The sequence below is a fragment of the Mytilus edulis genome, chromosome 4 (assembly GCF_963676685.1).
Source record: "Mytilus edulis chromosome 4, xbMytEdul2.2, whole genome shotgun sequence".
NCBI lineage: Eukaryota > Metazoa > Mollusca > Bivalvia > Mytilida > Mytilidae > Mytilus > Mytilus edulis.
Window position 1 is genome coordinate 13,879,437 of NC_092347.1, and position 16,239 is coordinate 13,895,675.

General features: G+C 34.9%; 1 protein-coding gene across 2 annotated transcripts in view; it reads right to left on the minus strand.

Annotated features, from left to right (window-relative positions):
* Positions 1-16,239, minus strand: part of LOC139519021 (sacsin-like) — a 47,143-nt gene that overhangs the window by 3,810 nt on the left and 27,094 nt on the right. For both annotated transcript variants that reach the window (XM_071310732.1, XM_071310733.1), the window contains exons 6-7: positions 15,574-15,987; positions 970-12,116 (exon numbers count right to left, since the gene is read on the minus strand). In XM_071310732.1, the coding sequence (XP_071166833.1) occupies positions 970-12,116; positions 15,574-15,987 (11,561 nt within the window). The remainder of the gene's footprint in view (positions 1-969; positions 12,117-15,573; positions 15,988-16,239) is intronic.

Genomic DNA, 16,239 nt, shown 5'->3' on the forward strand with positions numbered 1-16,239 from the left:
CGTATGGCCTTCAACAATGAGCAAAGCCCATACCGCATAGTCAGCTATAAAAGGCCCCAAAATGACAATGTAAAACAATTCAAACGAGAAAACTAACGGTCTTATTCATATAAAAAAAAAGTAAACGAAAAAAAAATATGTTACATATAAACAAACTGCAACCACTGAATTACAGGCTCCTGACTTGGAACAGGCACATACCTACATAATGTGGCGGGGTTAAACATGTTATCTGGATCCCAACTCTCCCCCTAAACTAGGACAGTGGTATAACAGTACGACATAAGAACACACTATACAAATCAGTTGAAAAAGTTGTTACACAAGTGCTGTTTAATGATGATTATCAAAGAGAGATGAAAGATACCAGAGAATTGATGGAGTTTAAGATTTAAGGCTTTACCACTAGAGAAATCAGGTGAACTTTGAAACTAAAAAAAAATGCAAGAAGATGTGTGTAGATCTGACAACAATATACTCAGCCGCCATAATCGCCCAGCATTAATTTTGATACTTTATCATTTATAATTAGTATTATAGAAAAATGTTTCTTTTTTTTGCTTGCCGTTTTTGAAATATTTTATACAACATGTTTTACATCTAAAAAGTACGCATGTTTGCTTCGCTGATTTTTTATTGTATGTTTTTCTAGGTATTGATATTGAAATTTTGGCTCACTAATTAATGAGAAATACAGTAGCTTTGTTTTGTAATTTGTTGCAGAGTTTGTTATTTAGTTACGGGGATTCGTCTGAGGGACGATATTTTATTTTGTTTTTCAATGCTCATCAACTTTAAACTTGTTTGGCTTTCTAACTATTTTGATCTGAGCGTCACTAACGTCAATACCTTTACTAGAATTTTTAAAGACTACAGTAAATTAGAGGGGAATATAATACTGATAAACCATTAAGGATGAAACTTCACTCTTAAAATTTGAAACTTCTTTAGGAAACGTTTTGTAAATACCTGATAGCACATAATGCAAATCCAATTAAAGTGTTGTCCTAATAATGCGTGTGGGAAAAATTGGTCAGCAGCTGTATAATCCATTTTGGCTTGTCGCATCCACTGTCTAGCTTCAGCTACCGATGGAACCTTTTCATCTCTTGTTTGATGTCTTGTTCCTCTTGACCTATTCCCTTGACTGCTTCTGTAGTAACTATCTTCCCATGTATCATATTCCCATCGTCCAAAATCTGACCAAAACGTCGAGTGACTTCCTGCATACCTGCCAGAATTGTCATCTGAATAATGTCTAAAATTCGAATAGAATTTTGATCTGCTTCTGTCATTTGAATGATAACTCTTGAAATTTTCGTAGAAGTTAGATCTGGAGCTTGACGAATCTGAAGTTTTGTCACTGTCAATATCTTCTCCTCTTTCCAGTTGCAAAACAATCTTCCGTAAATATTTGAATACTTCTGTTGCTATTTTTTCGTTACCATGGTTTTTATCAGGATGCCATTTTTTGTACAATCTTTTGATCACCTTTCGTCTTTCATCTTCGGGTAGTGTCCAAGCTGCCTTAACTTGCTCTTTAATCTCCTTTAAAATATCGTCAAGAGGTCGCTCATCTTTTTCTGTACCGGAAATCCCTACAAACTCTTCAAGTTCTTTTGACTCACTGGGTTCTTGTCCGTTAAATTGGTTACCATCTGCGTTTTTACGATTAAACTTGAATAAGTCGTAAGCTTTCCTTTGTTCTATGTTGCCATTTCCAACATCAACCTCGTACATGCTAAGAGTGTTTCCTAGAATAGTATTTGACGTATCACTTTCTATTTTTTTGACAATTATGGCGTAAATGTAAACTGCAGGAACAAATTTTCGATTGGTTACAGTTTCCTCGCTTATTAAGAGAGCTACATATTCTCCGATGGTGAAATTTGTAAAGCTACTGTCAAGAAAACAATGTCGATTTTGATTGACAACTGTACCAGCCGGAGGAAACAAATGTTCATGTGCATTACGAGCAAATTTGTATTCTAGTATACCAGCTTCGTCCAATGCTTTTGATATGCTACTTGGTTTGTCAATCCGTGTTAAGATCTTCATCAAAAGACCACCGGTGTCCTCGAAGCGATCGTCAGTGCATTTCTTTAAGGCTAGCCCTACTGAATCATAGTTGTCGACCAACCATTGTTGTAGACTCTTTTCTTTGAAAGCACAATACAGAACATGCTCATTGTTTGTTTCATCACTCTTCATCTTGAAAAAACATGATTTTTCGCTATGTCCAACTGTTTTGCCATTGAACACTAATCTTAGTAAAATGGATTCTACCTGTACTATTCTTAAACATCTAATACCCTTAACTAGCTGTTCGACCTGATCCTGATTAATATTTATCTGATTTGCTCGAGGATGTTGCTTGCAGCAATGAACGTATATTCTAACAACACCTTCTGTAAACTGATGAGACGTAAAGAAATCTTTTAACCCATTTCCTCGCCCATCTTGTACTCTTACTAGATTGTCGGCAGTAAGTTCTTTAGATATCGTATCAGATAAAATGTTAGGTTGCATCTTTTCAGGTAACTTTTTAAGTCTTTCTGATATACTTCCTTGAATAAAAATGTCAAGTTGACTGAATTCCATAACATATGGCATTCCGATATCGGATCCAATTTTTTCTTCGAAGTCCTTGTTGTCAGAGAGAACAAGAGTTTTTGCATTTTGCAGTGTTTCTTGGCGAGTTAACAAGAACAGAGTGTCCATCTTCTTCAACGTTTCTGTATCAGAATTGCTGACATCCAAAAGATGTTTCAGTAGCTGTTGAGAAGCCATTCGTACTATCTTTAGCTCGTTAATGTTTAGAGGTGCGTCTCCAACTTCCGAATGTAAATACTCGAGTACTCTTACGTAGTTACAGACGGACGTACTAGTTGACATACCAAGTAACTGAAATAATTTGAAAAATTCTCCATATTCATCTGGAACTCGCATAAGAAATGGTCTGATTTCAGTCTCATTTTTTTGATCGAATGATTTTACAGTCCTATCACATGTGACAAACATCTTTGAATCTGGTATAAAAACCACTGGTGTTTTACTGAGATTTGTCAAGCAATCAGAATGTTTTTTCATTTTACCTTTGAGCCATTCGTAAATTTTCTTCATCATGTCTTTGATGCAAACGACATTTGAATCCTCAATAAGATTTAAATCTGCCATTGCATGTAATGCATTACAAATGTTTTGTACGTGTTGTATTACACTATCAATTGGTGGCTCATTGTGAATACCTAGCTGGCTCTGTATTTCCTTTTGTTTTTTGTCTAGGTTTTGTCTGTCTCGACATAGGTCGGCTTCTTGTGGAAGAACGGAACACGTAGTCCATCCCAGATATGCTACGGGCTGAGGTACAGAATCACGGTAGCATATTAGCCACATATTTTTCTGTTTGTATATTTTGTTTTGCCAATCGTCAGCTTTATATGGGAGTACAAATCTTATTGTGCTTATATCCCGTAACACACCTTCAGTTGCTACGTTTTTACGAGACATGATATGAGCAACGAGCATCTTCGACTTATTCCGAACCTCTTCAGTGATTCCATTTTCAGCTAAACGTTCAACTATGTGTGCAAAATCTACGACCATCTTAGGAGTCACTTTGAATTGAATATCAGCAATCTTCAGGAATTCATTCCATTGTTTGTCTGAGAACGGTGCAACTGGGAACTGATCAGGGTTACACATTAATTTCATTACAGTATTAAAGGGGCACTTAAAATGCGACGCTTTGAATATCTTTCCGTCTGTAGCTGGTACAAATGCCGTTTCTTTCAAAATTGAAATCAGTTTGCATTGCTTTGTGTTGAAGATCTGTCCAACAGGAACAGTCAAAAGTTTGTCACGTATAAATACAAGATGATTTAAATGGTATTTCTGTGGCAAACAGCCAAACTTTGGTAATAAAAAGTTAGAATACACATCTATAGCCTCGTATTTCTCTGTTGTGAATCCCAGCCTTATATAAAGACTTTTCAAATGTTGTGTGGACTTCAGTAATATTGTGTCCGTTTTTGAAGCCCAATCCTTCAATCCATCAGTCACAATGTCTTTAGATACATACTGATCCAGTATAAGCACATTGGAAGCTGTATTCAAGCTAACTTTCTGACCACTTATTGTGACATGAAGCGGCAATTCTTTTATTTTACTCAGCAAATCGTCTTCCATTGCGTCTTTTAGAATCTCGTCTAAGTTTTGAGAAATAAATTCTAGTATCACCAAACTATCCTTAGACCTTATGGTTTTATCTTTAAGGTCATTTCTGTATTCATGAAGGTAGTACACTAGACTTCGAGCATTTTCAGTCGATACTACTAGTTTGGAGAGTATGCTGTCCTGTTTTTTGATAAAATTTTCATCAAGACATGGTAATGCAAGACGTTCAAGAGCAATTTCTATTGGTCCTTTGTAAGATTGTAAATCTAAAACATATCTAGCTCTGCCAATAGGAAATAGAACATTAGTTTTACTACCTTCAATTGAAGAACAATCTGATTGTCTACAAGGAACTAAACACCAGGACAGAAGTGGATTTAATAATTTTGCATATTCTTCTGGATTTGACGGACCAGTGATGTACAATTGAGCAGTTTCAGAATCAATATAAGTCCAGACATTTTCCAACCAGTTCTTATTTGGAGTGTTATCATTTTCAGAATTCCACGAAACTGCAAGGTTGTGTGTTTTGTATTTTCTCGCTGATATAGTATTTGGTAAAACTGAAGCAAATGCGAGTAAATCAAATTTTGCCAGACCATTCAAAGGTAGTGTAAAAAGATCATAAATATCATCGTGGAGGAATCGATGGCTTGATTCAGGAACAATACTGCTATAACGCGACCAAAATATAGGTCTTTCACACTTGAACGTTCTTATAAATCCATCACCAGTCACGCAGAGTGGTAAGTCCTCCATTTCATCGTTGAACGTGTCACTGTCTTGACAATACTTTATGCACTGTTCCACATTTACTATGTTCTGGAAAACAGTTTCATTAACCATTTTGTCTACTGCCTTCAGCTGACAAGAACCATTCTCTGTTGAGTTGTATGACTTCAGGAAGGAAATAACGAAAGTAGGTGATATTGCTTGAAATTTGATTTCGGCTTCCTTTAAACCACGTAATACGTGTTTCGGAAAACTGAGTAGTTTGATTCCCAACCTTTTGAATATCTGTACTAAATCACATTGATTAGTTGATGATTTTTCCTGAGATTTCAAGATTTTTAACCGATCTGATATTCCGCTGCTCATATTGCCAGCTGTTTTGAATGATTCCTGGTCTTCAAAATAATTATACACACAGGGGAATGCCGCTTTGTCGCATGCCAGCGGAACAAATTGCACAAAGGCCTCATCTTTGCCATCCGATGTCATAAAGGAAAACAGAGGAATTTCTTGCATATAGACCCAGCGGTAAAATCTGCAAACAAGCAAACGGAAATATTCATTCTTTGCTTCTTCGTAATTTGGCAGATAGCTATGGAATAATGTAAGCTTCATGTCTAACAACTGTTTTCTATACGATCTTTCTGTGTGGATATCCAGAATATCTCTCATTTTCCGCAAAGCCAATGCGTAAGATGGAGCTATTATGTCATTTATCAAATGCTTATTCCATGCTGAACGGTACCCGTCTTCCTCATCTGTCCACAAATTTCGTCTAGCTTCGTGTTCTAATGCGAAATGCCCGTTCACGTGAACTGGAAGACCTGTTTCCAGTGGTAGTGGTAAAAAGCAGAAAATTCGTCCACGAGTCATACTATTCTTCTTGTAATGTTCTTGTATTGGCACAGCTACGCCCCCTCGTGGAAGTAAACCAAGATTTCCGTTTTGGTACGCATTCTGTATACTCTGTGGACATGGTGTGTTCAGTAAAAATCCCAATCGTCTAAATATCAGCCATTTACTCTTCACCCCGGAACTATCATCTATGTCAGCAATGTAATTTATTTCGTCTTGCATAAGGCAATCAAACGTATGGTTTTTACGAAGTAATCTTGAATTTTGTTCAATCTTTTTATAAAATTGTAGGCGATCGTCTTCATCCAGTTTAGAAAGATTCATTTTGACTGAATACATCTCTACTAACTCGCCGTCAGAGATTTCAGAAAATTTAATTGTCTTAACGTTATTGACAAATAGGAGCATGGTCGACATTTCATTCTTAAAATTCTGTAAAATTTCATATGCAAACTCTTTGGTAATTTCATGCTTTGATATTTGAGAACTTTCAGTGAATTTCGATGATCTAAGTGGTAATCTAAAAATAGTACCCTGAGCTTTCCGTTTTCCTTTCTTTTTCTGAGTCATCAGTAAAGTATCATGATAACAATTAAAGACATTCGGATGGTCTTCTCTCAAAGTCGTTGTGTTGATAAATTTTCTTCCAGGATTTCTGCTTGTAGCTTTAGAAATATACTGACAATGTGGATCAAGCACACACAGTATTTCTCCTGTTTCAACTTCTTTTCCGCGTGTAAGAAAAGACGGTACATCAGTAAGATGGTAAACTGCATTGAATCCAACCCCATATTGTCCAGTCTTTGTTGGATCTTCTACTTTACTTCCTATCCCTAGATTTTGAATCCCCTTTAGATCCGCCTCTGAAAAATAACTATCGTTGTAAACAAGTATGGCTGGTCCTTGTAAGGGTTCCCACTTCTCATCAAACAAATCGTCAGTAGGATAACTATTATAATCAAGTACAATGTGAACTTCTGATGCTTTAGCATCGTCTGCATTTTGAAGCAATTCTTTCAGCACTCCGGCATCGCATGGATATCCTGTCAAAATTCTCTTGATTCTGGTTATTAATTCCTCATGTTGACCAAAGTCTTGTGAAAAAAGATCCTTTGAACATTCTTCTACTTTGAATTGACGCTTTGTACTGATTCCTAGAGCTAACGATATTTCATGTGATATACTGGCATGTGTAAAATGCATATTTGCAGTTGAACGGACATTACCATCAATACAAACTCTATGTATGGGATGCAGAACTTCTGTTGTATCAGGAATGTAAAGATCCTTTACTGCACTTGCTTCCAACTTTTCTATCTGCATTGCCTCCACTAGTACCTTAAGTAGCCGTACATACAATTTTACATGAGCGTCAGTCATTTCTGTCTCACCAAAACGACTCTTGTAGGACCTAAGTTCTGACAACACTCGTTCAGAGGAACATCTTTCCTCTATTTGCAGACATTCAATCAGTCCATGCATTGACTTTAGTTTGTGTGAATTCAATGTATAGAAATGAGGACTACAATCTTCTGTACTATGAACTACTGCTTGGCTTGGTTTAACAAACATATCATTCAAAAGTAATATACTTTCATCTTTGTAACGTTCTGCAATTTCTGGTAAGCGTTTGCTACTGTCATTCTGGTGTTTTAAGAACTGCTCATTAATGAACTTGTAAATTGCAAACACTGTACTGTTTAAGAGTTCCAAACTACCAGACATATTATCATCACAAGAAGCACTTTGACTTATCGCTAACAAATTTTCCATTGCAAGAATTGGTGATACGTTTCGTCGGACACCTAACTTGATAAAATTTTGGCGATCAATATCTGTAGAAAAACAATTCTCATCTAAAACTGGTTGAATTGAACACACGAGTTCCCTAATCGTGTGCATATACAGTAATTGTGGTTTTTCAAATCGCAGTTCAAACTTGTCGTTGTGATTTTCAGTGTTACATATGTACTTAACTCCTTTCAAATCTTGTTCCCTTGAAACTTTGTCACCTCCCCATGACAAAAGCCAGTCATTTGATTTGATCTTAATTGGTAGGAACTGTATTGACTGAAGTTTCCTAAATAAGTCTGACTTCTTTTGGATTGAAGGTAGTTCTCTATTCAAATATTGAACAAATTGTATGCATCGATCTAATCCACAATGTGAACATATGGCAGCAAGTGACTGTATTGAAACTGCTCTGTCAATAAGTAGTTCGTCAGAAAGTGTTGCTGTTGCCATACCCAACTTATTCAACGTCTTTAGTCGGCTATCCTTGCAGAACATATTCTCACCATCAATAACAAATCTCTCATCTTCATCTTTGAAAAGCCCTTTTAGCTCTCCTTTTCTGTCTATAAGTTCTGACGGACGTCTAAACAATCTGTTTGGGGCTGTAGGAATACATCTGTGTTCTTTTAACATATCACTCATTTTACCAGAGGCATTGTCTAGTGCATGCAATATGAGCATATCTGTTGTGTGTTCATTCCAAACATTATCCTTCAAATGTGGGAATACTAGGTTTGAAAAAAAATCTATTCTATGCATTACTCTTTTCGCCACCACTTGTGCACATTCTGCAGCCTTAAAACAATCCTGAATTTCCTTTGGTAATTTCATCATTTTAGTGTTGCCATCATCTAGTAGCTTTACACAGACACTAAAAGCTTCTTCTCCAAACTCAGTTTTCATAATTTCATTATCTAGAAATTTACATGGACCAATGTGAGTTATGGTGCTATTTCTTCGAAATACTTTCGTTGGTTTTCTTGTATCTGACACTCTCCGATAAAATGACGTCTGCAGGTCTCCAATGCTGGTATCTTGTCCATACTGCCCCGGCCATTGTTTGTAATATGGTTCATTTTGATCGATGTTATAGTGAGGCAGGTTTTCCAGAAGTAAAATGTACGCATTACATACAGCATCATTCATTAAAGCCTCATTCCAATCGTTGTCAAAAGAATCTTTGTCATCAACAGCTTTATAGACAATATTCCTACGATCTGAAGTAACGGCAAAAGACCCATTAATATGAACTGGATAGTTGGTTTCAACTGGAAGAGGAAGGAAACAAAAAATATGACCTTTTCTGTAGAACCCATCTGGTAGGTACTTTAGATTCAGCGTCTTAAATGTCCCGTTTTCCGATTTTTTAAGCGGACACGCTATACATGCCAATGGTATGACTCCCTTTTTAGATGATTCCAACGCCATATATTTACTTTTGTCAGTGCCACTAGCCCATGTTGCAAACCACGGTGTTGTGGAAGAACTTGCCTCTATTTTGAAATCTGATAACTTGGCATGTGTTGTAATTGATATTTGAAATAATATACTTTTTTGGACTACTGGTATTTCCGTTGCATTTTCTTTCTTTTTATTTACAAGACATTCTGCCAAAGATTTTAGTATTGAAAATGTACTTTCTGAAGACACTTTGCTGATTGGTCTTTCAATTGACGGCTCTATATGCCTACGTACAGTGTACAAAAGGGTAGCCTTTGTTGGATCTTTTTCTGTCCTGGGTAGATGATAGAATTCAACTTTAGAAACGTTTTGTGTAAACAACAAAAGATTTCCTCCTGATTCCATCAATATTTTCATCAAGCTGATCATTTGCCTATGATCGTATGGTACGTCACTTATTTCACTGACACCTGATTGTTTTCTAGTTCTTAGAGGCAAGCGAAATAGAGTTCCATCAAATAAAATTTCATCTTGCTCCACATTTAAATTACAACCGAATACTCCATTGTATGGCTCAAACTGAGAATATTTTCTTTCTAAAATGTTTTTGTTCCGTTTGAAGTCAATTTTCAATCCCGGTTGCCTTTTACGCCTCAATGCATCTCCAAGATACTCATAGTGAGGATCAAATATTACCATTTGATTTCCTGTTACGAAACTTGGAACATCTGTTAAGTTGTAAACAGAGCAAAATCCGAGTCCAAATTTTCCGATCTTTGTGGTATCTGCTTCTTTTGTTGCACCATTGAGTTTTGTTATATTTTTCAAATCGTCAGTGGAAAACCTAGCATTATTATAAGCCCAAAGTGATGGTCCCTGGCAATCAAACATATTTCTGTCCAGTAATTTTCGACCATATTTTTCTCCATCACGTTCATCATACAAGAAACGCACCTCTGTTGCCCCAGCATCATCAGCGTTTTGGATTATTTCTTTTGGAACTGACAGACCATCTCTATAAGCATCAAGTAGAGTTTTGATTCTCCGAGTCAGAGGTTCACTTTGTCCCCATTCTTCCAATTGTTCTGTATCTTCAAGCAATGTGTCGGCTACAGACGGAACACCGAATTTTTCAATAGCTTCACGGGGTACCATATGGTGCACAAAATCTCTTTCATCTCCATATATGTCATCATCATCCTCACAATAACTACATTCTTTTACAGGTTTCAATATAACTTTGCGCTCATCGCGTTGTTGAATTGGAAGCAAAACAGATTCAATATCAGCTTCATTTGCATCTTTCAAGATATTTAAAATGCTAACAACAAGTTGAAGATCTGTCTTTGCCTTCTGTACTGTTTCTCTACCTCTTTTATATTTATCTCTGATCATTGTTTGTACCCGCATTAATAATCTTGTATTTTGATCTTCTATACAATTCATTTTTCTAAAGAACTTTAATAAAACTTGATCGTGGAACTCAGTAGGCAATGGGAACATATACGGATGCAGGTAAATATCGTTCGGACCAGTCTGCAAATAAACTTTATCTGATGATTCAAATCCATTTCCTGTCCAAATCCATTTCTGAGAAGTTAATTGTTGAAACGCATTCTTTGGCTCAGACCGAGAAGATAGAAACTTGTAGATGTCGTTTATAACGGGGAGAAGTTCTGGTTTATTTCTGTCTTCGTAACTTTTTGTAATAACAAGTAACTGATCGATCACATCAGTACAATTCGGTTCTTTGTTCCAACCAAATCTGTCTACTAAATTGTCAGTAGAACTAGTGTTCAAAATAGGTTTAACACTTCCTACCAATCTAGTATAGTTACTGTTAATCATATCACAAGGTCGATAAAACAAAGTTGATGACGTCTCAGATAACCACGGCAGTGATACTGGGAAATTATCTTTTCTTGGACTTGGTGCAATAAATTCAATGTTTAAAAGTTGTTGAGACAATTGTATGCCATCCACATTGCTATTGAGTAGCCCACTTGCTTTATGTAAAAGTTGTAACAATTTGCCCGATCGTTGTTTCTCGTCTGAACATTTTGAATTTTCTTGTATGTGTTTTGCACAAGAAAGGATGTCCTCTGCTGTAATACAATGCCATGATTTTAAACCAAGTTTTCGAAGCAGTTGCAGACTAATCGGTAAGTTCTTTGTATCTGGTAATCTTTTATCGTCTAGTATTACCAGGCTTATAATTTCATCCTCCGGATCAAACAGTTGTGATGCTTTTTTCTTCTGACCAACTTTGTTGTTTACAAATTCTAAGTGTTTGGCTATACCCAGCATCTCTTCCTTTTTATGAAAGAGTGACAGATTGTTTAGGAAATATTCGACCATTGTGTTCCTGTCATTTGAATCATATTCTTTTTCCAGATTCTTCAGAATTTCAATGATAACATCTTCTTTGTCAATGATTTCAGCTTGCAATAGCTTTGCAAGATTTCTGTATAAAAGATCAGAACAGTCTAGCGTTTCTCTGAAGTACCGTACTGGTAGATCATCGGATTCAGCAATCGTCTTTACTTGATTTATCGACACAAATCGACATGAATTCTTCTCTTTAAATAGATTCAGATCAGACAGAAGGCTGATCAAACTATCGCTCATTTTCGAATAGTTCGAAATATATATTACAAACTGCGATCTTTCAGTTTCTGTTACAGAGGAATTGAATTTGTTTACAAACTGTCCGGTATTTTCACATTTCTGGACATTTGCTAAGGTTTTGAAAACATTTTCTACGGTTGGTAGATATACAAAGTTACGAATGTTTTTATGATCCTCAATTTCATCAGGAATTTCATCAAGGATAACAATATCAAAATACCTCAAACAATTACACACGTCAGACGGGATATCACATGATCCATTTGACTTCAAAAGAAAGATGGTAGATATTTTGTATAACTCATGTGTTCTAGTGTCAGGAATCAAATGCATATGACTAAAATGACTCAAATCATATTGCTGAATGTAAGACCATACTTTCTTAATCCAGACCATTCCTACTGGGTCTGTCTGTCGCCACTGATAAGATCTGTTAGATGTCGCTCCTATGTACTTTGCTATGGATTCCTTAAGTAAGCTGGCTATATCGGTCGGAGAGCGATCCTGGAGACTAACTAATTGGTAAAGACCTGAAAAATTACAAGAACATAATCAGTATAACAGACTCAAGACAAGCTTATGCTAGAATGGGTAAGGTCTGAATTAAAAACGATGATGTTTTAATACTTTTCCTTAAAGTACTTTATGTTGTGTGTAAGCCAACTACATTTTGTTCAAGCTACAAGTTGTGTAAAATAGTCAAATTATGTCATGGGAATAGTATTTTTGTTTAAAAAGACAGAAAACTAAATGATAAAATTTAAAACAAAAAATATGAGAAGATAGCCTTCAAAACGTGTTTCCATGAAAAAAAGGAAAAGTAGGGGTCTCCTTCTGGTTTTTTAGCTGCATATTTAAAAAAAAAGGGACATTTACTGTTTATTCGTATAAAACAAAAAGTTCGGGGTAATCTCTCCTGATCTAATTAAGTTTATTTACTTTTTCATATTCATGATAATATTTTATTTTCCCGTTAAATAAAATACACTGACCTTGGATAAAATCGTATTTTTTTCCATTCCAAAAAAGTCAAATTTTGCATCAAATGTGTTAATTTCATTAAAGATAATATCCAATTATTTACAGCTATTATATACAAATAAATATAGACCACAAATAATATTCCTTAATCTATTTCATGTGTCATTACAGTTAAAATTATTATTTAACGTAAATGATAGCTTTTATAAAGACGATACTTCAATTGAAGTGTGTTGTAATTTAAATGAGTTTAAGAAATAATTGATGCAAGCTATACTTTATTGTAGTTTTAACATGGGTAGGCATTATATTCGTGATTATTTTTACCCGAGCGAAAGTGAGGGCTAAAATAACACGAATATAATGCCTACCCATTTTAAAACTAAAATACAGTATTGCTTGCATCAAACATTTCGATTCTGATTAGGACAATTAAGGTAATTTCTATGTCCGATGTTTTTAATTGTGGACCTTTGTGTAGACTCTTCCATTAACCTACTTTTTTGTATATAATCACTAAACGACTGTCAATGTGATTTTTCAGAGCGGAGAGTTTTGAACAGCCAGCTTTACCGGTTGTCGTATCATGTGAATTTCGAATTACAACATCGTTTACAGTCATAATAAATGAATAAGTAACAACATGTGCATCATATAAGAGGTTGGAAGTGATTTAAGTTAAACAAATATATTAAATGCATGCCAATTTGATAAAATTCATTATTCTGCAGTAGTCAATATACGCATGTGCATACAAATTTTATTGGACTTAGAGCATGGGTTTATTAACAACGCGAATGAAGAACGTCATATTAGAATTCATCTTTAATCTGTCAAAAAAAATTTATGCTAAGATAATCCCATCAATGTATAACATTATTTGAATTGATTTATTAAGTGTTTTTTCTGTTTATGGCGATGACTGGTAAACAATCATCAATTAGTGCATTAAAGGCTTTACAGTGTCTGTATCGCGTACCTGGCATGTTTGCATACAACTATTAAGGTAGCAAAGCACAGTTAGAAGTGTATCTTCCCATTTTGGTCGAGATGAAATTTTCACATATAATGATGGACATCGTGCAATAAAAAGTATCTTCTGATGGTTGAAGAATAATATATCCTTAAAAATGGGTTTGGTTTTTATACGTTTGATATATTATTTCGTGGTTTGTCCGACCGTATCCACATATCAATATCCGATATTTGTCCTAAAATTATTCTTAATACGTTTACAATCACTTTTTCACGCAAACTTTGAAAACACTTTATGACAAAATGTGGCGAAAGGCATTTGATTTATACTTCATCACTTGGTAAATACATGTATTATTAAATTGTTTTAGAAAAGTCAGTACTCAAATGCATTAAAGTTCTATTTAGGTCCATCTGTTAAAAATAGCCTGAAATCGGCATGTTTTTTGCAATATCTCTTTAGAAGATTGTTGTTATGGATAAACCAAATCGATATTATGTTTACATAAAATGGGAGTAAATTGCTTACTACAGTTACTATCTATTATACTCAGTACTATTTCTGCATTAATCACAAAAAATGGATCGAAATGAGGTTGGGGGCTGATGATTTCAGTCATGTTAAATGTGTGTAATTCTTGATCTGCTGATAGGTTTAGTTAGTATAAGATATAAATTAAACAATAGAAGAAACGCACCACTAAACAGTTTCTTTCTAAACTTTCTAAAGTTTAATTCTTTCTAAACTTTTCTCAAATATAGTCCAAAATGTGGGTTAAATTTGTCACTCAATGTCAATTACTTTCTAATATTTAGGAGATAAATGACGGTATCGGCCATGTAGCCTCCGTATAGAAATTGTGCTGTCTCTCTATCTTCTATATGTTTCATGACAACATTAAAACAGAAAAATATGGATAAAAATCATCATTTAAGAGCAATAACTCTTATAATGAGTGATCGTTTAGTCTTAGTCATATTTAACAGTCGACATTTTTAAAGTATATGAACTGTCAATTTTTTTTACGATCATAACGTGTAATAGACACAACAAAACTTGTATAAAGTAAATTCACAAAAATACTGAACTCCGTTAGTTTTAATATATTGCTTGGCATATTATATAGACACCAGGAATGAGTTCAATATCGTAGCTGCTATCAATATCTATGTAACAACTAGTCTATATTTTTTTCGGAATTTTGGATCCCCAATGCTCTTCAACTTGTACTTGTTTGGCTTTCTAAATTTTGATATGAGCGTCACTGATGAGTCTTATGTAGACGAAACGGTTACGCGCGTCTGGCGTACTAAATTATATTCCTGGTACCTTTGATAACTATAGCTACACGTTCAATAGTCAAATTCTACGTAGCACTACGTAGCTGCTACGATATTGAACGCAGCCCAGTTAATATTTACAACGGCATGTTGACTTCTACGTTGTTTTTTTTTTTTTTTATCTTACTCATTAATGGATTAAGCATAAACTATAAGTCATATTTCAGTGTCTCGATAATATCATTTTGAAAGATAAACTGGCATACTTTTTTCCGACTGAAAAGGAAGTACTATTCGGTATAAAAACACTAGAGACTCTAAAGAGCATGTGATGTTCACCGACATCTTCGACAATGGTCACTTTTTTTTTAAATCATCAGCTTACAATTTCGATCATATCGACTGATTTGTAGATCTGATCTTGCTGATCTTTTTGTTTCCTTTTTAAAGTTTTCTTTTTACTATTATAGTTTTCAAGACGATAAGCATCTTTTTTTAAATTACTATTAAAGGCCAATAACTCTAATAGCTAATCTACTGTAGATGCTGGCCACTATGGTTTATTTGTGGTTTTTGTCTAGCTGACCTTCGTGCTTTTAAAAGTTTCTATCGATCTATTACAGTTTTCAAAATAATAGGCAACAATGGGGAATGGCGACGACGACAAACGTCGGATGTCAAGTGGTGAGAAAAGCTCACTTGGCCTTTAGGTCAAGTGAGCTAAAAAGTAGAAAACAAAAGAACTCTTACCTTGCTTAGCCATTGTCCAAAATTTGTTGTAAATTTCTTCTTTCAGTCCAACTTTTACAAACTTATCTTCTTGACCAGGAAACAGTAATACCTCTTCTTTACATACAAATACACTGTTCGTTTGATTCTTCTTAGTGAAGTCACAGAAAGTGTCGTTGTTCAAAGGTAACAGTTTTAATCCTTTTAATCTTGAATAATCGCCATCAGAAATCAAATAGTCTAAAAGGTTAATTTTCTCCTTGGTTGAAATGCTTTCGTATGAAGAATCTGATTTCATGCAGCTGCTTACGAATTCTCTTGACAATGTTTGTACTTTTTGAGTCCTCTCTGTCAGAACAGCAACAATATGACCAGGAGCATCAACTAAAGCTATGCTGTACTTCTGCATTAAATTGTATATTGTCTGTTTAACTTCTGAAATGTAAAATATAAACTTGGTCAATTGGATTTCTTTGACATTTACATGGATATTTTTCGATTTCTGCATTTAACATACTACATTCCTTTTCGGTTTTAATGATCAGGGTATAAACATGCTCGGCTGTGATGCATAAATTCGTGACTTCAATTACCTATCTATATAATCGCAATCGGCGTTTAGGAGTACTGGAGAACAAACAATATTATACACTGGTCTATCCAAAAACCGTATTTGTATCGGATAAG